This window comes from Pieris brassicae, chromosome 3, assembly GCF_905147105.1.
Source record: "Pieris brassicae chromosome 3, ilPieBrab1.1, whole genome shotgun sequence".
NCBI classification, from domain to species: Eukaryota; Metazoa; Arthropoda; class Insecta; order Lepidoptera; family Pieridae; genus Pieris; species Pieris brassicae.
Window position 1 is genome coordinate 16,452,005 of NC_059667.1, and position 22,369 is coordinate 16,474,373.

The window sequence follows — 22,369 nt, forward strand, 5'->3', positions numbered from 1 at the left end:
CGAGCGAACACTAAATAAGCACATAGAAAAGTCTATTGGTATCGAACCTACGACCTCATAGATGACAGACTCATGCTGAAGTCACTAGGCCTACACTGCTGGTTATAATATTAGTGTAGATCTTATTATTATGTAATGTTGTAAACAAACAATTTAGTCCTGATGAAAGCCTTGTTAAAATAAAACGACAAAATTCCGTAATAAAAACCATCAATATATTTACATACTATTTACATATTTACATAACAATAGCTAAGTATATGATAATTGATCAATTTATTTCTATGTACAACGGCCGAATTATATAAACATGTCTTTTAGCGCGAATTTCTAATGAAACAAAAAAAATGTTTTATGGCGTAATTGTGATGATATTTGGGAGAGATTTAAAAATAAGCATACATACAAGATCCATAAGATTTAATAATTTATTTATTACACAATATAAAACTATACGTTTACATCAGTTTAACGTTTTCAACGTTAAGATTAACTTTTGCTATAGTTGTCCTTATACAAACGTCATTTTACGTATGTTGAAATTAAGCGATGTCACTAATATATTCTCTTTATTTTATGTATGTAATAAAAACATGTGGTATTTAACAAAACAGACTTTAGGTGAAAATACAAAACTCAAATAAACCAGGAAGCTTTTTTCATTTGTAAGTAATCAACACGCATTTTTAAACAAAATCTTATTTAAGACAGAAGTTAAAAAAAAATATCAATTGGTCGTTTCACAAGCCAAATACACTAGAGTTACACATCTATATAAACTTTCTACAAGTCAGTCTGTAGCGTGAGCCCGAATTTTGATCCATATTAACTAACTGTTAAATTATATCTAACGAAAGGTAGTAATACTATTAATCAAAATGTTATTCGTTAAATATTTGTTCAAATTTAAAGTCGTTAGTTTCGGTTCAAAATATCAGGCCTTCGTGTTTTAGTTTTTACTAAGTCGATTCTTCGAGCGCACTCATAGGACTCTCTGTCACTTTCAGTTTACTAGTGTTAGACAGAGATAGATTTGTTAGGTCTTCATCAACCGTGGTCAGCTGAGAATATACCGCTTTGGGGTATAATGTCATATGGTTGCGTCGTTTTATGTTAATCTGAAAGAGAATAAATGTCAAAGACCGTTTCTGTTTGAAACTTGTAATGTCGTCTCTTTAGTAAAAGTTATATGTATTTTGATGAGTCGGTAGTAATTCATTAGTGAAAAAGAATATTTAATTAATTGTATTCTTATATATGTCTAGCCTTAGTTTCAGAATAGAGAGCTTCAGATTAGAGGCTAACAGTAACTCTCGGATGTCAAAACGTATTGAATATGACATACAAAAGTCATACATATAGTGATATAATATATATTACTAAATATTGTAACTCGACTCTGGATTAACTTAAGCCATTCTCAACGGAATTGCGTTGAATTTCAAAAAAATAAACAAATGAAATAAATCTTGCTTAATCGGGAGTTTAAGTAAGTAGTTATTACGAGACGACGAAACCATTCTTCATAATGCCAATTACAAGGATAAGAAAATTCACGTTCTCATTATGAACGGTATAAAATCGAACATAAACCTTATACAAAATTCCGCTCTAAGATAATCAAACACTAGCTGTTACATAAGTGTAAATAGCCAAAGGACTCACCCTTATCACAATCACAAGGGCTATGACCAAAAGTGCGGCAGCGACACCGCTCCACACTATCAATATATCACGGTGAAAGATATTTGGCTTGGTTTTTGCGTCGCCGACAAAAAACGAGGCGGTCATATGTGATCCAATGTTCTCTGCAATGCGCCGTTTGCCCGCAGATGAACCGTTTAAACAGCCCCCTAAAATGTATTATACCTGTTTATACCATCGTGATAGCTTTGATGAATGTATAACGCTACAGGGAAGTGCGTTTAAGTTGAGTCGTGGGCTAGTGGTTTTTTTTTTAATTTAGAATGCGGGTATGCGGTTTCAAATTGAGTGACTTTGTTGCTATACATTATTTTGCAAATGATTGTAGATGTTTTTAGGGGATAATTTGTTTCTTAAATATAGTACATATTTCACTTAATATAAACATATTTTAATTAATATACGATATTCTTAACTTCTCAACGTATCTTTGCATTGAGAGATAACGACATGTATTTATAAATACATGTACAATTAACTTCTTTCTTATACAATGATTTCTGAACTTACCAATATCCCTGTCACAATGACAGCAATCTGTAGATTGATTGCCACTCGAATACACCGCGTTCTCAGTACAGCACGGCAAGCAATTGTGGTTAACTCTACAAACAAAAATACTTCTTTATAAATCTTCTCGAGGACAAAGTTGAAAATTTTATGACTGCTAAAGTTGGAAATGTGGGACATTAGACGTCGGCATTGCTCCACAATTTGTTACTGTTTATAAAAGTTTCAAATTATGTCGTATGAAAAGTTTATTCCTTCATTTCGCATAAAATACTTTTATGTGTTTGTTTGTGAGGCCAATTATTCTAATTTTGAAATACAACGAGTGTTGTAAATGTGTTATATAAGGTTTTAATGTAAAGCGTACGTTTTGTTACGTTAACTTTTTAGGCATTGCCTAAGCTTTCGTATAAATTAAAACTTTAACATAATTATTGAATGGACATCTAATAAAAGTTTTGGAGTTTTGTGAATTGTTTATTTATTATGAGAGTTTAAAATAGATAAATTCGTATATGGAATATTAAAAATAAACCTACCTATCTAAACGTAAAGGATGTGCGCATGTAACGCAACTCGTGGGCCCAGGACCGGAACAGGATCTGCACGAATCATGGCACGGCCGACAAGTCCTTGTCCTGGGCTCGTAGTACTGTGAACTAAGGCATTCCACACACAATCCATTTTCCAATGAAAAGTGCGGCGGACATGACGTACACCTCTGCGGTCCAGCACCATAGCAATCTTGGCAGTAATGATGACAACGTCGGCACGTATCGCCCCACGAAAAAAAGTTCTGCGGACACTCAGGCCGGCATTCGCCCGCCGCGAATCTCCAATCCGGCGGGCATGACGCGCACTGGTTCCGTCTCGCCCCGGTACATGTTTCACAAGACAAGTAACATTTCGAACATATCGCCTCATCCGGATAATAACCGGGGGCGCATGTCGCCCGGCATGTACCGGATTGCAGGCGTAATGCACCCGCACAAGATGTACAGTTCAATCTAGAGACGCAGTTGGTACAAGTTAGCGGACACGGAGAGCAACTGCCAGCTCGTTGATAGAAACCTTGACCGCATTCCGCAACACACCTATAATACCATATACTAGTTTAGTTGTGTCCCGTAATTAGATACAACAAGATAGGCGTATTATTTTGTGATATTCCTATCTTGTTTCCTGGTAATTAATAATTAATTATTAACTGCGATAGCTCGATTCGATTGCTGTTTATACTTAGTATGGTTTACACTAGATTAGTAGATTCACCTTTTCAAAGCATAAAAGACGTAATTAAACATACATTTATAATACACGACGTTATTACGAGTTAAATTAATGGAATGACGTCAATCATGACATATATAACGTCCAAACTAATGAAATCCAACATATTTAAGTGTATAAATCATTATAAAGCTTAATGACATTATAAATTAATAATGAAATGATTAACACGAATCATAGTGATGATTATTTGTATTTTTATATCTGTCATGTATAATTGAATTATGATACATCGGATTCTAAATGTCAGTGTTTCTTAATGTTATTTCTATCTTCACACTATATTGTTTTATTGCTAGTACTGTTTATTTAATCAATATTTCGTAAACGTATGTTACTTTTATAAATATTTTTCCAGATCAAGTTTCTGGTGATTTACAGTCATGGTCTCTCATTCACGGGTAATGTAATTAATTTGCGTTGAAGAAGTTCTTTTTACGATCGTCGTTTATTAGTTAGGTCTACGATTAGGGTTGCCACTTTCTTTTACAATTACATTATATTGGTTATATATGTATAATACTCATGACATTTTTTTATAGTTTTAAAGTAAAGTATAATGTATGTTTCTGAAGTAGTGAGTAGTGGCGAGTGGCAACTTCGATTTAGACCACCAATCAATAAATTCCGTTTAAGGAAAAAAAATATGACTAAAGAAATCACATCAAGCATAAGAAAGTATTTTCGTGTACTATATTGTTCTCATAGAGTATAGAGTAGAATTACCTAAAATAACGAATAATACTTTATTATAAAGTACGGATGGCAACCGTAATAATTATTATACGCAGATATGTTACGTGAACTTATCTTTGAGCTGATTATAAATATGAATTATAATTACAGTTTTATCGAGTTAATGAAATTGTATAGTTTTAAATCTCCACATAAATTAAAATAGGGTTACGATAAACAGTTCCAAAACCATTAATAAATAATCATATTTTCTTAGATACATACTATCAACTCTCTTCATTTCTTAGTTTATATTTTTAATTTAACTAAAAATCGTGCGTTACGTGTAACTGTAAGAAAATGTTTTATATTTGTATCGAAAAATAATGCTAAAACTTGTGTACATTGCGAACAAACATAACTAACATTAATTTATCATTCTATAGTACATATTATAACTTAAACATAGACACGTAAGATCAAACGTTGAATATAATTCGACTCACCTCGATCCTTGCAATAACAAGGGACTCGAACAAGATAAACAATCCCATTCGTTTGGTCCGCTACATTTCTCACAAGTGGAATGACAGTTTTTGCAACGTCCTCCTTCATAATATTCGTCTGTAAAGAAAAAACCTTTTAAACAAAGAACTAGCAAAGCGGCGTAAAAGCTTTGGTATTCGTTAAATTGACATATTTCAGTTGTACGTGCTCATATAGAAATGCTTTGTGCGGCTTTGTAGTTTGTTTCATGCATTTACTCAAATAGTCAGGGAATCTGCATTTGTTTTCTTTACAGTGTTGCAAGTCTAATAAACTTATTTATGGATTAAGGGATACTAAGAAAAACTACAATTGTATGGCATTGTATCTTTATGAACTAAAAAAATACACTCCTTTTTAATGAGTGAACATTTTTTCTCTGTAGAGTAGGACATCACGTTTTCGTTATTATTATTCACCGGAGACGGAACCTAAGAACAGGGCTTTAAACAATATTTAATACCTGAAACTCTGTCGGTTACTGACGAAAATGTATTCAAGCTTTAATCTCAATCATTTATGACGAAAAGACTTACTCGTGTCACATTTTCCATTGCCGTCTGGAAAGCAATTACCACCTTTTGCGAGTAACCATTTTGGCTTGCAAACAGAACAAACTCCATTCACACAAACTGAGCAACCAATTGGACACCTAAAACAAAAACCTTTTTAAAATATCTATTGTGAAACAAACTTACAATTAATATGTTTTTATATAACGTATTAAATAAGTACTTTTTATAAAATGTTTTTTGTTCTCGTCAGAATGTACTTACTATCTTAGCTATAATGAAAGTCAAATAGATTTAATTAGGAAATGTGTGTTTATACTCACTTAATACATTCTCTTTTCTGAAAATCAGCATAAGATCCCTCTGGGCATTTAGATAAACATTGGCTCTCCAAAGCGTAGTATCCAATTCTACACGAAATGCATTCTATTTCACCGGGGCCCCTACATGATTCACATAACTCATGACATGGCATGCAACCAAAGTCATCCTTTTGAAACGTCCCAGGTGGGCAAGTCGCCAAACAAGACCCATTGTATAATACATAGCTGTGTGCACATGAGGAGCATAGATCAGCCTTTTCCGTGCAAGTATCACAGTGCTCGGCACATGGAAAACAGGCGTTTGCGTCTGGATCCTCGTAATAGCCGTCGGGACATTGTTGTAAGCACACAGCCAAGTCGATAACTAAGAGATGTGCCGGGGCACATGTCAGGCATGAGTCCTGCCCCGCCCCCGCACAAGTTTCGCATGACTCATGACAAGGCCAGCACACTCCGCCCTGATTTACGAAGCTCCTCGGCGGACATCTTGATACACAAGAGTTATCTAAACGATAATGTTTACAGGCGACACATTGAGTTGGCCCCTTTCCATAACAACCTTGAGAGTCACACTCCGGATCACACATTCTCTGAACTTGTTTATCGTTTGCATCTGCCAGCACATTTTTCCTCTGCGAAGACGGTATATTTTTTGGGTAGTTGTGTCGATCTGATACCCCGAGCTCGATTTCGTTTAAGAACAGGGAATATTCGGACGCGTCATATACATCGTTAATGTGATAGGTTTTTTCCTCCTGCTGAGCGTTATTCGAATCGAAATAGTTTTTATTTCTCAATCTGATCGGATTCGTCGCTGTACCGTAGAAAATAAGCTGCCATTTTTTCAACACTCCTGGCTGTGTAACGTGATTATTTCCAGCGTTTATTATCTGTAGGGTCCATCGTCCCTCGGCATTTTCGCCCCAAAAATGTATACTCAAAAATGGCCAGTCGTCGAAATTCGAACTGGTCGCATCGTGGGTCCGCTCAAACAAAAGAGTGGACGTAGTCCCCATCGGCGATGTGAGTAATATCCGTAAATTTCCTCTGGGAAAAAAACTCAGCGAAATTTTACATTGAACATGTTCCAGAAATCTGACCTCATTCATAGTACCACTACAACCATTCACGTCCATATGTACGGAAATTGTGTATCCAAAAGAAGATTCAATGGACCTGTCCTCGTTTATTTCCTGTGACTTGCAAATATGTTGCGGCGGCACACTTATCCATTGTTCCGCTAGGGAAACCATTTGACCTGCATCCATTAAGCCGTAACCGAACTTATGGCTCACCTTCCGCTTTACCCCGTTTACGATCCACCCTTCTTCCTTCTCGAGTGGCTGCGATCGAGAGGTCATTACTACTAAATGCTGCATATCTCGCCAAGTGAGCACTGTATTCGCCTCTAAAGCTAAAGCACAAATTCCTGCGGCGAGCGGAGCGGACGCAGAAGTACCCGTGTGATCGACGGTGCATATATGATCGGGTCGTAATTGCACATCCATGTCCACAGTCGCAACGCTTTTATCGCGCCCGGGAGTGCCAGAGCTATATGTTGATGCTAAAGTGGACGAACATTCCTCTAAGTACCACGGTTTATATCCGCCTTGAGTCGCACTCGATATTGAAATCGTAAATATACTGTTTGCATAACCGTCACAATTACACGAGTCGGTATGCCGGCCGCCATTTCCTGAGGCCCATATAAAAATGGAGCCTTTCCCGCCTCTCCCGTTTGTAACCCCATTTATAAATGCTCTGAAACAAAAAAAAATGTTTTAATGAGCTCGCTCGCTGCAATCTCATTCAAAGATAATTAGACAATACCTTCTCGCTAAAGGGCCCGGTCCGTCGACCGTTTTTCCGTCGTCTTCCGGTCCCCAGGAAGCGCTGTAGATGTCTATGTGATGAGTGTTGAAACTCAATGCCTTCGCTTCCACTGCGTCGTTAACGAGGCCGTCTAGCATTCTGACTCCCCCAATGCTGGCATTGTATGCGATGCCGACACCGCAATACCGATTGTAGGCGACAGCCGCCACCTCCCCGGCACACCGAGTGCCATGTTTATTATCGCCGTTGTCTTGTGGTGTCGGGTCTGTGTCGTTTCCATTTATATCAGTCGAAGCTGATGGGTCCTAAATTTTAAAATTACGCTCGTAATAAGGTTAAAACTCAATTTAAATATAGTACCCTTACGTAACTAAACCTATGTCAAATCAGCAGTACATTCATATTCAGGAGCAGATTCGAAGTGAAAATCTACATATTATATTTCTGGGCCACACAATTTGGTATACTGCATACATTCTAAAAATTTCCTTCGTTTGTGGGTCACGCGGTCGAATGCAAGACTTTGCACCCTCATCTTGAATTCAAGACGTAATATCCTTAGCTATATAAGGTAATCAGTTTACACACAGTGTAGCATTGAAAATTATAATACTTTCAACATTTGTTTATTTTTTATACACAATTTTTAGTGTATATATATGGTCATACAACTAAAAAAATCACACGATCAAATATATGTACTAATATTATGAGATCTTAACAGACTTAGGGTCCTAGCAAAGAGCGTACTAATTCTTTAAAGGCCGGCAACACACTCGCGAGCCTTCTGGCTATGCTGGCATGGGCGGCGGTATCAATTAACATCCGGTGAACCTTTTGCCCATTTGCCTCCAATTACATAACTAACAGAACGTTATTTGTCCGTTTTGCAAGTTTAAATTGTATTGGATAGATGTATAGTTTTTAATTTAATAATCAATCAACACAGGACAAGTATTAATAAAGCTTTTCTTGTATTAACAATAACGTGAAATTGCATAAATAATCGAAAAAATAAAAAATAATACCTAGAGGTTAAGTTAGTTTCTATTATTATTATATACATACACACTAGCAGCTTAATAAACTGATTCGCGCGTATTTGGAGATTTGGAGAAACTATACAACCTAATTTTAAAAGATTTCAAAGAGGGTGCTATTTACACTTTCCGGAAGTCTATTCAAGTTGGCCACTACTCGGTATGTAAGAAAGTTCTTTAGGGAATTTGTGTTATATTGAGTAGTCTTCAGTTTTAATGCTGATGACTATCAAATATCCATAAAAAATCAATACGGAGGAGTGTGAGAATCCAAATTTATTGAATTTACTCATTTAATATAATACACCTACACGAAGCCACTAATACTAGTAAAGGTAAACATTGGTATAATTACATAATTTTGAGCAAGATCTGGGTGGTTAGGCTGGATCCCGTCGTCCAATATTGTGATAACAACACCCTTCCCAGTATAACCCTTCCGCCAGGCGTACCCAACATTCATGTCTAAGCCATCTGCCGCACCGCCGTTCTGGAAATGTATATAGTTGAATATTTTGTGCAGTAAAACAGTTTTTTTTTTTTGCTTTCAGTATGATTTAGAAGCCATTGTGCTTTCTTTATTCAGAAATAAAAATGTGGTTCAAAAAACCTTGTCTAAGGCCAGAACTATATAAACTTAGTTACTTATGAGAGAATGTGAACTAGTGTTTAATATATTTATTGTATACATTTTTTAAAAGTTTTCACTAGGAATAAACAAGAATTTCTGCCCGCCAAGACGCCTAATAAATTTAAAACTAATACTAAGTGCAATGATATATATAACAATAAGTAATAATTATTATATTGCGCGTAAAAAGACGGTAAATTATAAGTAATAATCCCACCTCATCAAAATTATATATGTATATATATATATATCAATGGCGCTACAACCTTTTTAGGTCTGTGCCTTAGATTCCTGTATCTGTTTTATGATCATTTGTTTAATCTCATAGGCAAGTAGGTGATGAGCCCTCTGTCTGTCTGAGAATTTTTGGGTCTAAGGCAAGCCGGTTTCCTCACAATGTTTTCCTCCACCATTAGAGCGAATGTTAAATGCACACATAGAAATAAAAATTCCATTGGTGCACAGCCGGGGATCGAATCTACGACCTCTGGGATGAGAGTCGCACGCTGAAGCCACTACGCCAACACTGCTCTCAATCAGAATGATGATGTCTACCTATTTTCGTCGAGAATTCTTATTCAAATATGGAATGTCTATATAGAGGTATTGATTAACATAATTCATTTTATGCACGTGTAACTAAAAGATATAAATTCTAATCTAACTTTGCCTAAATACTTTTGTAATTAGACATAAGATTATAAAATGGCACTCCGTCTTAGGTAACGCTTTATCGATCGGGTTTTGTGGGTACAATGTTTACACAAGTAAGCAAGGGTTTGGAAGACCTGTTTCCTTACTTATGACTTATTAATAACTAGCGCGGGTCCGCTGAACTGAATTTATATATATATATATATATATATATATATATATATATTAAGATTAATAGGGAGATACGTCAGTATTTAAATGATTTATGTTTTGTATAATGTTAAAATGGTACTGATAATAAATCAAACCAATATTAAATCGTTGGGCCAAATTTCTGTTTCACTCACTTTGTTGAAAATAGATGGCTTTCGTGCATTCTAAAAAGAATAAGTATTTTATGTACCATAGAAATAAAGTCACGGTCACCAAATGCTATTGTAGTCTTTACAACTTCAAATATTTCAGATAATACACAGTTTATTTCTACAGTTCACCTGGAACACTTTAGACTTCAACTATATATATATAGTATATATATTTCTAAAAATCTCAAAAATATATTTTAAAGATTAGTTTTCTTACATTTTGTTTATAAAGCTTCTATCCTGTATTCAAGACTGTCACTGATATATGTATTTATGAGTGAATTTAAAACTTGAAGATGCGATAATAATTATAATATATATATATTAAGGAAACACGACGCAAACCTACATACAAACAAACCTATATATAAAATTTAATAAGTAATCAGAAAGACTAACTGATTTCTTATATCATAAAAAATACATGATAACTTCTTAAATTCGTAATATGTACTCACCAAATACCATTGTTCCTTAAACAAAGGGTCTGGAAATGATATTAAATTTGATTGCCGCATCACCGGGCGCGTGGAATGATCCCTTTTTGTTCTTCGTAACTCTCTCTGCTGCATCACCCATCTCACCTGGTACGATAAATCAAATTAAAATCATCGAATATAACGTGGTCAATTAGTTGAAAACCTAGTGTTTTACGCAAATATAGATTTTATAATTTTGGATAAAAATATGGAGTTATATTATAAGTTTTTGTTACCAAAGAACCAAATCTGATTAGCATTTTTCACTACGTACGAAACACGTAACTTAACTGTGTTCAAAAAGCAACTACTTAAAAACTACCAATAAGTAATCTCTCATTAGTGAAAATTATGTGCAATTTTAACTACAACTACATGTTAAAATAGACATTTCAGAAATCTCTTTGCGAAGTTTAATTTTGGAATAATAATATTGCTTTTTAAAGCTTTAGTGTACAAAGGACCAGAATAATAAGAAGATATTATCTTACTATATTTTGATACAAAATAATTTCTGCAACAAAAAAATAATATTAAGCCGGTAGATGTTTATCAACGGGGCAGTCTCAGCAGATTAAGCGTGCAATACTCAACTTCAAGTCTTCAGTTCAGACCCCGTATACATAAAGATTTTTGTTTGTACCTCGGGAGAGAAAACGTAAAACAAAACGTTTGCTCTCAATTATTTTTCCGATGTAACTTGAACATTAATCAACTGCTGACACGGCTCATGGCTGTTCCATATTTTAATAGAAGGTACGCTATACACCGATAGCTTGTGAAAATAGTTTTATGTATGTTTTTTTTTTTTTTTTTTTTTATAAAATAGGGGGCAAACGGGCAGGAGGCTCACCTGATGTTAAGTGATACCGCCGCCCATGGACACTCTCAATGCCAGAGGGCTCGCGAGTGCGTTGCCGGCCTTTTAAGAATTTGTACGCTCTTTTCTTGAAGGACCCTAAGTCGAATTGGTTCGGAAATACTTCAGTGGGCAGCTGGTTCCACATAGCGGAATATATATATGAATATGTGTATTCACATACATAAAAAGTATAAGTAGTTGTTTTATAACAACAAATCAAATTTGAATATTACTTTGTCTGATTCATTATTTTTCTTTCAAGACCTTATTTATCGTCGTGAGCCTGACCGATAGCTTTGAGAAAATCCCATCACCTTGAACCTCTGACCCTATTCGTAGGGCTCCGTCTCTTACCTTAGTTCTCTTGGAGACTTTCCGTACTTATTTATATATTTAATACTTAAACTACGTATACTATACTTATGTTTATAAACACAAAGTCCACTGTTTGGCAATTTATACAATTGCGATTGGACATTTTTTTTTTAATCTTGCTGTTGCCCTTTAAAGCTCAACTTAGGCTGTTTTGATACGCATAGCTCGGCCGGCATATATTGGGCTATAAATATCTCTAGGACTTCCTTTTGTTATCGCGATTCACACATATGTTGTTTAATAAGTAAACGTAACCATGAATTTGGACAAACACTTTTTATTTCTACGAAAAATGAACCCAGAACTTGAAGCTTCTGCGGTGAGTCATCGAATCATGTCCAAAAATCTAGTCAGTGTAGTATTCATTGCACACCTAAACTAAATTTTTAATACTAAACGTATTCATGACGGCGCGAATTCAATTCCGCAAACCGTATTTTCCTAATTGCATGTAAAGCAGATGAAATATAAAACAGCAGTAAAATATATTTCGCGAGTGTTGCACTTGAAGTGGCTCGGTTTACCAATCGCTTCGAATGCGCATAAATATTCAATAGGTATCGAATCAATAAGTGTAAACTTGGCACACTGTATTGACTTCAATTTCTTGGTAAACGCTTTGCAGCTGTTCTTATTTTATGACTCGAGGCTTGATTCATACATCGATAGTAACAAGATTCTCACAATATTTCTCATCTGGTATACCTTTCAATGGTAACAGTTTTTTTATTTATTTATGTACAAGTTTGTTCCATTTGAATTAGTGAATTCTTGTTACTGCGTGTAACGGTAAACAGCGGTAAGTGAAAAAATAAAATACAAGAACAGTGTTCGCGCTAAATCGGTGGCAATCAAAGAAGGATAACAATTGTCGATTTGACTTTGACACACGAACCGGAGATGATAGGTGGTGTCCCGGCGTAATGGCGCAAGGGAGTTAAATTTTAACCGCTGTCGCGTGTGCACTAAATATATACCGCATACCGTATAGCATTAACTTTTTTTTATTCGTCATTGAAGGATCCAGTGTTTGGAGTGGGATACGCCACCGTTGATGGTAAGTGCTAGTTTTAGTCTTATCGATTATTAGATTCCTCTTTTTATTATACTGACACGCGACAGCCGAACCAGCGCATATTATTTCACCGAGGGAAGTCATCCATCCATCCACACAAACAGAATGTCCTCTCTTTAATAGAGACTGTAAGTAGTGTTATTGGACACTTTTTTATGTTCAATATCATTTTTAGTAAATAGGTTAGACTTTAATTACTTATATAAGTAGCAAATTATGACGCAGAATAAAAATGCTCAAAAAGATTCGTAAATAACTTACCAATAGGTAAGGCGAGTTAAATTATTGGTTACGTGTTTTGAGATATTATTTTTAACGTTTCATTTATTACGTATGGTAATACACAATTCTCTATTATCCAAACTGTAAGTACATGTAAATTATTACGGTTTTTTGCCTTTTTGGCCAAGTGTCTTGAACGTGCGACTCTCATCCCTGAGGACGGTTCACCCTGTGCACAGATTAATTTATTTTCTACGCATTTAACACTTGTAGAATGATAAACATAGAGCCTTGACAAAATCATTTTTTTGCTGATCTATATATTTTTCAAACAAACTGTGATTATTTTATTTTTAATGTTTCACTGCTTTAATGTTTTATTACTCTTTAATGAATAATATTCTACGGTTTTGATATTTGTAAATATCTGAGGACCATGTATGACCTGAATAGTAGAATAAATCATTCTAGGAATACATTGTTTTCACATATAATTATTTAACTAATGTATACAGATATTGTAAATCCTACTTTATAAGAAGGATTACGAAACTACCTTTTGGAAGGGGCAACTAGTATCATCTTAATATATTATTTAATGTTCAAAAGTGCCATTTTAGGTGCTCTAATTGGAATAAATGAATTGACTTGACTTGATCGTCAGGAAACTGAAATGCGCTTCGATTGCGTGTGACAGGCACAGAATACTGCTCACCTACTGGCCTATGAGAAAAAGAATGATCACGAAACAGATACTGAATAGAATCCCTTGGGCCAGTAGTGCTTTATAACTCGTGAATTTTACAACAGTCCATTCGTAGCTATCGTAAGTGTTAATCGCACTTAATATATTTGAAGTAAAACTTCTTTATCGGATTTGGAAACACCATTACGCGCCATCTTTTTCTTGAGCCTACCACGGTTGATTCGAAGAGATTTGAAGCCATTAATAGCAAAAAATATATGATGGTAATAATTCTACAACAATTAATGAAATTCTCTAATAATCTTAGTAGTAATAAGGTAAAATGAAATAATTGTATTGTTTGTATTTATGTCTATGATAATAAAAGTCTTTTGTTAAACTTTATTTAACTAATTTCTCTATAGTAGATCATTTTTCGGAATAGTTCATAAAGAAGTTTTACTTCGTACGTGTGTAGACTAGTAGACGCACACATTTTTATTTTTTATCTAAAAAGCGGGCAAGTAGAAGGCTCATATGATGTAAAAAGGTACCGCGGCCCATAGACACCCACATTACCAGAGAGCTCGCGTATTGGAGCCAACATATGTAAATCTATTACGCGTTTATTTCATCCATTAATCCATTGAAAACGCTTACCGGTGACCCCGTGTGAGTTAAGCTTCTAATCTGAAGTCAGAGTATTTATTTTAAATAAAGAAATAGCTTACCTGTGGGTCATTTTTTAATGTATTCACGTATCCTATGCTTGAATTTACCGATCTCTTTCTCACGTGTGGATGTGAAAAGAGATAGAAGTGATTCAGGTTACCGATCTGAAACAAACATACATAATTTGAATTGATTTATTACAATATTTTCCAATATAGTTTAGTCTTGAGGTAAAAGTATCTGAAATATAATTATTATATATAAAAGCTTCTATTATAATTATTTAACTTAACGGTATCGGTAAATAATTTGAAACGTGTTTTAAAATCTAATCAATCATCATTGTACACAAATATGTTTGTTAAATATTGCATAAATTTTGATGAATGTATATTTATATAATAAAAATAAAACTTTGTTAATGAAAGAAATATTGTTGTGACCATCAAATTGATCTAGCGATATGAAGCCCCTATGTTGTGGGAGACAAGATTAGACCATTATTCCGTGGTATATTTTAAACAATTGTTTAAAGAAATAGTAGTCTTGATGTCACATCTAATCAAGCAAAAGTTACTGAGTCTTTTAAGAGAAGATTGATAATTAGACCATTATTCCGTGGTACATTTTAAAGAAATAGTAGTCTTGATGTCACATCTAATCAAACAAAAGTAACTGAGTCTTTTAATTGATAGTTTCTGCTGTAAGTCAGATCTGATAGGTAGTAGTTTATATAACCATGGGAACGTTTTACCGAAAAATCTCAATAATAACAAAACCTCTGGTTGGATTAAATGGCAATTCGATAGAACTGAAATAACGGTTAAACTAATTGAAATCGTTACTTATAAAAAATATGATTTACGAACTTAATTCATATATCTTTAATCATGGAATTTATTAATAAAAATTTCAATAACGTATGCATAAAATTACGTCCTCTTAATGAATAAATTCCATAACGAATAGTGTGGAATTTCCGTTCATTCGCCTCTCAATCACACTATGTTCATTAAAATGAAAAACTGTACATATTTTATATGAAAAGTCAATTCGTGACGCTTAATAACCGGCCATTCGTTTAATTTTAGACGTTTTAATTCAAGTTTTACAAACAAGTTATAGGGTGGAAGGCTTGGCTTGTTTATTACAATACAGTTAAATTCCAATATGTTTGTGTCAGCAAAAAGGTTCATTATATCTGCTAAAGCATATTAAAAATTTTACTAATCTGTGGTCGCTATCGCTTTGCTCGTTGTCATAATAAACATTTAATATAGTTAAAAAATTCCGTTCACCAAAAGGGTTTCATTATAATTGATCTGCTTATGGCACAACACTTTTTATTACGAGAACTATATCTTCCGATTTCTTCTAGAGTATTAAATGCAAAGAAGATGGTACACGTCGCGAGCATGGTTTTATCTACTAGGGTTATTTTAAGGCTTAGTATTAGGTTTAAGTAAAATATTAATTCACGTACAATACATTACATATTTTCACGTTGTATAAATGAAAAATAATCCGTACAACATAACGAGTCAGTCCTGCGACGATAAATATTTGATTTCCATTCCTTTATTTTCCTCTTCCGTAGAATGTTGGGAAAACAATGGATATTTTTATTGGACTGTAACCAATTCGCATTTAACGCTCGATAAATACGGTCCTTATGTTTTTTTATCTCTACTAAAGGATAATGCAGATATTAAAACTACTTTGGGGATCTTCGGGATTAAAAAATAACATTTATATTCTATAAAACACTTTGACACTACTCATTTCACGCCTCAGTAATCATCTGTTTTTTGTTAACAATTTTGTTCCCGTAATAACACATTACAGACTATAGCTAGGGCGGACAAAATATCTGTGTTCAACATTATATTAGTATTAAAAATATATAATAACGATAACAATAATAATTCCATTACAACGAAGGAAATTCTGTAATAATCTTAGTAGTAATAAGATAAAATGAAATAATTGTAAAATTTGTATTCATGTTGATAATAAAAGCATTCTGTTAAACTTTATGTTATTGAATAATATTTAACCAATTTCTGTAAAGTTGATCGTTGATCTATATGTAGATTATTTTTCAAAAAATAAGGTCATAAAGAAGTTTCACTTCTTACGTGTGTACACTAGTACACGCACACATTTGTTATTTTCTATTTAAATCCATTTTAAATAATCATACCGATATCTCTCTTGAAATTATTTCATAATATAGCAATATCTGCCAAGAATTAATTCCACTATGCCCGGCGGAATGTGGTTTGCCACCCAGTTGTGTGGTCACGGCTCGAATTCTCTATGTAAAGCCTCACAGCTCTGCAGCGCCATCTACTAGATTATACACTGCATGATAAGCATATAGGTTCTCATTTTCTACTCTCGTTACCATGGCAACGCTTTAATTTTATCCGTATAAATTGCGTACAAGCAAAAGTAAATCGTAGCACGTTTTTTGTAAAGCTGATTTAGTTGATAAAAAATCCCCATATATCCCCATAAGGATTAACTAATATTAATTTAAAAATTATTATTTATTTATTTTGTTCCCTTTGGGCCGTGCGGTTCCAGTGCAAGGCACTTATTTAAGATTTAAGTTGTCGCCTGGTAGATAGTACCTGGAGTATAGAAGCAAGAAGAAAGTGTAGAGCTGGTGCTTTCCTGGCTCATCGAATAATTATCGCAATATAGCAAGGAAATGCTACCAGCTTTAAAGGTACCTGTGGAAGACACGGACCAAACTTTTAAAATTTGCGTAGATTTTCTTTTTAATAATATTAATAATTACTTTGTAGGTTACGAAAATTGTAAATACTTCATTGTAAATTATAATTAAATACTATGTAATTTCAAGTATAAGCTTTTATGAATATAGAATTTACTACATGCGCTTATGAAGTATTCTTAACTTTGTGTTCGAAGTGTTCGTAAATCTTTCGTTACTGGGAACACCTCTAAATCAATTGTTAAATATATTTGTATTAATTCATTATTTTGAATTCTTCAAAGACGTTCGCTGAATAGGTAAACAGCTTTGATAGAAATTTAATTGTAATGTTGTTTGTCGAGACTTTCTTTCGGCTTCCCTTGTACATTATTCATGACGATTATTTCCTTGACGATGAAAAATATTCAATATACAGAGTGTTCTTAGAATTACATTGCATGAAAATCATGTCGGGAAATATAATTAAGAAAGGTTTGATCCGTTATTAAGTTTGGTGTTAATTTACATTATATGAACAATATTATTTCGTTATTATAGAGTACTATTTACATTAAGAGCCTAACTTAAAGTTTATCAGCTTCATTAAATAACATAGATTAAAGATAGCATAGCTTTTGTTACCATGGTTACGATTATTGTATGACATGAATGACACAATCAGTCAATAGACCATTTTTTTTATTTTATCTTCATTGCTAAAAGCTTGCCAACGCTCGGCACACTGATACATTGGTAAAAGAACCACAATTTACAATTTTTAATGTGACAAGCACTTATAGGCAAACATGATATACATATAGAGATAATACAGTATTACATTTCTTAACTAATTTATATATATATTTATATAATATTTTAAATTAATGTTGGCAATTCTATAGTATTTTCATAACATTTGTTTATGCACTTTTTGCACTTTACCCATCATATTTTTTTAGTTTATTTCCTCACTAGGGTAGGGTTGACTGAAAGAGAATACTTGTTAGCGATAAGGGCGCCCGTTGCATCCCTTATAATTTTTAGGTACTATGTTATTTTTTTCTATAAATGTAACGAAGTGTAACTAAATAAACATTTTTAGTAGAATTTAGGTGAAGCGTAAAACGCCAAAGAAAATTAGAGTTTTTAGTTAGCAACACTGAACTGGAGTTTGAATCATTTCAAACTGCTCTCAGCAAGTCGTTTATTTCAAGCGCTCAAGTCATTATTCATTTAAGTATTTTACTGCAATAGGGAAACTACTAAATTGCTTTTTTCGTAATAAGCCAATACACGAGATTGGTTAAACGATGACGTCAGGAAGTAATTTGAAAATTGTCTGGTTCTAATTGAAAAGGTCTCTAAAACTTAATATCGCATTTATACATACATTTTGTGTATGTACTATATATTGCATACATATTCGTGATAATTATTACCTTTTTTAGTTGTCTGTCTCAATTTTTTAACATAAAAATAATATCTGTGAAACAATTAAAGGACACTTCTATAACGTGTAAATATTTTCTCAATATTTGTATTTGTCATGTCTATCATGTTACCTAATTGATAAATAAATAATAAAAAAAATATATCTACTAAAAGAATTCAGTTAATAAGAAATATGTTTGAAGTACAGGACTTCTAACACCTTTCTAATCAACTTTAGTTCAGGTTTAGGTAGGTCCCCGACTCGCGTTAGGAGTTTCTAATCAGAAACGTTTAAACGCAATGCTCATTAAACACTAAACTATTAATTTAATACAATGCAATGTACATTAAATTGAGTTATAAAAACATCCTGTATTTCTGAATGAACTTTAAAATTGGATCAAAGTTGGGTTTTTATCAAATTAAGGAATTTTTATGCAATATTCTGTCCCTCTAAGCTCCTTTACTTACAGGCTTAGTTTAAGATACTTTACATTTTAATATATTCGCCGTGGACTTATAAGAATTCCTTTTATATTCCGTTCTAAAATGTGAAGTCTCGGCAAATAACTTTTAAAAGCTGTTGTGTATATTTTTATTGAATCTACACGAACGTCGTTTTTGACAAAGAACAAACATTTCAAACGCCATGTATGTAAACGATTTATTGACTATAAACGTCAATAAAGAAATAATATTCAATCTTTCAGATAAAAATAACATAATACTTTTAACATAAAAGAATATAACAAAAAATAATAACTAATCTATATATATAAAAACTAAAATATATTATTAAATGCCTTTTAGACAAGGTTCCGAAGATACTGGCAGCGCGGCGTTGCCCGTTTGAATCGCTAGAGTAATTCTTTGAATAGCTAGACTAATTCTTTGAACAGCAAGATTAATTCTTTGAATAGCTAGACTAATTCTTTGAATAGTTAGACTTATAATTACGCTAAATCCATATTCTCTATTCAGATTTTTCTAGTTTTTTCGTTTTATATAAAAAAATACTTTACTATATACTATATAATACTTTTAATCCTCGATTATTGGTATATTACACATAAACTCATAGAAATATTAAACAACCATTGTTCAATGAAAATACATTCAAAATCTATAAATACAGTATAAATGTATGTTTCTGGATTGCATGCTACATACATACATCTAGTGGCATTACATCCCGTTATTAGCGTTCTTTTCAGATTCTAGTCTGATCCTAGTGTCTTCAACGTGCTGCTCTCAGCCCTCAGATCGTGCGGTCTAACACGGCAATAGAATCTTTCTATATGCTAAATTACACTTGCTCCTACGGAAGTCAGACACAGAAGACGGATCACCTACTTGTCTATAGAAATAATATATAGGGTTATAACAATTGTTAGCTTTATAAGAAAGTGAGGTTTTGTACATATATTTCGTTTTCGTATTTTTCTTTACTGAACAATCAAACAAATAGCGCGATAATGATTAGTCTTGGTATTAGATTTCTGTACCTGGTTCTGTGGCAAGTAGATCAGTCTTCTGTGTCTGACACACGCCGTCGATGTATAGGTCTGTTTCCTAGTTATTTGTCTACATTGCACTAGCAAGTGTTGAATATATAGAAATTATAATGAAAAATATATTTGTGCACAACCGGAGCTACGAATTGTACGCGTAACCTGGCCGTTGTCACGAAAATTTCATTTAACAAACATTTTTGTATTTAATTTTCTCTATGTGTAGACCAAATTTAATAAGTTTTGTAAGCTCACCTGTTACCATACAGGCTGTTAAGACTGAGTTACTGAATTAAATGTGTAATATTCGCAAACATAAAATATTTTTCTGTTACGTAATACTTCATTCGTAATATTTAAAAATGTGCTTTCTCGACGACAATTGATATATCTTGAATAATAGATATTTTGAATAATATCAGAGAAAGTCGATTTAGCAAATTCATTTTGTGAATGCAATAGAAGTCATGTTTTCACTATCGTATAGGGATTCACTGATTTAGATTTTATTTAGCTTGTTTGGGACACATCTAGTAATTGATGATGCTGATGAGGGATTGATCTTAAATTGGGTACGCACGTTTTTTTCTGATGACAATATTATTTTATACAATCGGTGTTATTGTAAATGCAAGATGGCCGCAGCTATAAAAGGCGGTTTATATATTGGGTATCAAATGAAAGGGCTTGATTGAGAGGATAGAGTTGTTTGTGACTATAAAATAAAAATCCAATATGGCCGCCAACAAAATGGCACATTTATTTATGTTTTTATTACCCCTTCAACAATTGTCAGGAAAGAGCTTTGTCATAATGTGGCACTGAATAAATTAAAATTAAATTTAAAAAGAATGAGAAATAGGTAACAAAAAAAACTGAAAACGTGAAAATAAAAAGGTGTATTTTTAAATTTAAATGGTTTTAATGAAAATAAAGAATAAAGTGATATTGTACTAAACCCTTAAAAATAATTCAGTAGGTTTAGTATCAGTATTTTTTTTATTTAACTTTAAGTTGCGTAACGAAAATTCTAAGGACTCTAATATAATTATTTAAAGAACCTTTTGCCATTATTTATACGTTTAGAAACTTTAATCCACGGAACTTATTTTATGTCCTTCATTCATTAATAGTTCAAGAGAGAGGTTCCTATATGTAACAGTCACTACATAGTCTACATTAATATTATAGAGATATGTTTATGAAGTTGTTATGTTAAGGGTTTTTATCTACTGATTATATTCGATATTGTAAAATATTTTACCGTTATTCTTAAGTGTCATATATTAATTAATTAAAATATTTTTAATTAATATCGAATAAGAAACTGTTCTTACGAACGTCTTAAGGAAGTTGATTGAATTCTGGAAGAACGTTGTAACGTTTTATAATGCCTACAAATAAGTCAGCTTAACTTGTATCTCTAGGTATATATATATAAAATTCTCGTGTCACAATGTTTGTCCCACATTCCTCCGAAACGGCTCGACCGATGCTTATGAATTTTTATATGCATATTTAATAAGTCTAAGAAGGCTACTATGTATCTTTCAAAACCCTAAGTGAAAAGGGGTGTCCACCCCAAAAAATTGTTTTAATTTTGTAGACAATTATTTTTGTTCTTATTTCTTATGATACAGCATACAAAAATACATACAATCCTTAATTGTCACCCCTGTACGATCAACCCCTATTTTTTTATAGTTAGTTATTTTTATTGAACAAAACGACGTTTGCAGGGTCAGCTAGTATTATATAAAAACAAATCCTCTGCCGCGTCACGAGGAACTAAAAAAAGAGCAAGCAAGAAATATTTCGCAGATTTTATATCCAGAAGAAGACGACGTTTTAGGTATATAATAGGCAAGGTTTACAGATCACAGTTGCCTGTGAGAAGCCGGGGCGCTAATATAAAGCAAAGCCACTTCCTGTTCTGTACTTAAAATCTTTTAACTGCGCTGTCTTGTTTCCACACGAACATCGTTATTATTCTAGTTACAAAAACCTACGTAGGTTTTGAACTGTTGTGACGTCATTTGAAAGAATTCCATTTATAAATAAATGTCGAATACTCAATATTGGCTTCTCGGAAGGCTTTTCGTGACAGGACAAAATTAAGTTTCATAGCAATGCTAAGTAACGACCAATTTTAGAGATTATAGGCAATTACAGTTGTGCCACATTTGTGAGTAATCGCTTTTGGCGGGGTTTTTATACCAATGCCAAAATAACATCTAATTACGTTAGTG

The 22,369-nt window shown here is 33.2% G+C and overlaps 1 protein-coding gene across 1 annotated transcript in view; it reads right to left on the reverse strand.

Annotated features, from left to right (window-relative positions):
- Positions 1–298: 298 nt before the first annotated feature.
- LOC123706841 (furin-like protease 2) overlaps positions 299–22,369 on the reverse strand; it is a 32,920-nt gene continuing 10,849 nt past the window's right edge. The window contains exons 2-12 of the mRNA XM_045656338.1: positions 14,513–14,617; positions 10,542–10,667; positions 8,789–8,923; positions 7,391–7,698; positions 5,561–7,321; positions 5,262–5,377; positions 4,686–4,803; positions 2,754–3,308; positions 2,215–2,309; positions 1,666–1,853; positions 299–1,118 (exon numbers count right to left, since the gene is read on the reverse strand). Coding sequence (XP_045512294.1) covers positions 960–1,118; positions 1,666–1,853; positions 2,215–2,309; positions 2,754–3,308; positions 4,686–4,803; positions 5,262–5,377; positions 5,561–7,321; positions 7,391–7,698; positions 8,789–8,923; positions 10,542–10,667; positions 14,513–14,617 — 3,666 coding nt within the window. The 3' untranslated portion in view covers positions 299–959. The remainder of the gene's footprint in view (positions 1,119–1,665; positions 1,854–2,214; positions 2,310–2,753; positions 3,309–4,685; positions 4,804–5,261; positions 5,378–5,560; positions 7,322–7,390; positions 7,699–8,788; positions 8,924–10,541; positions 10,668–14,512; positions 14,618–22,369) is intronic.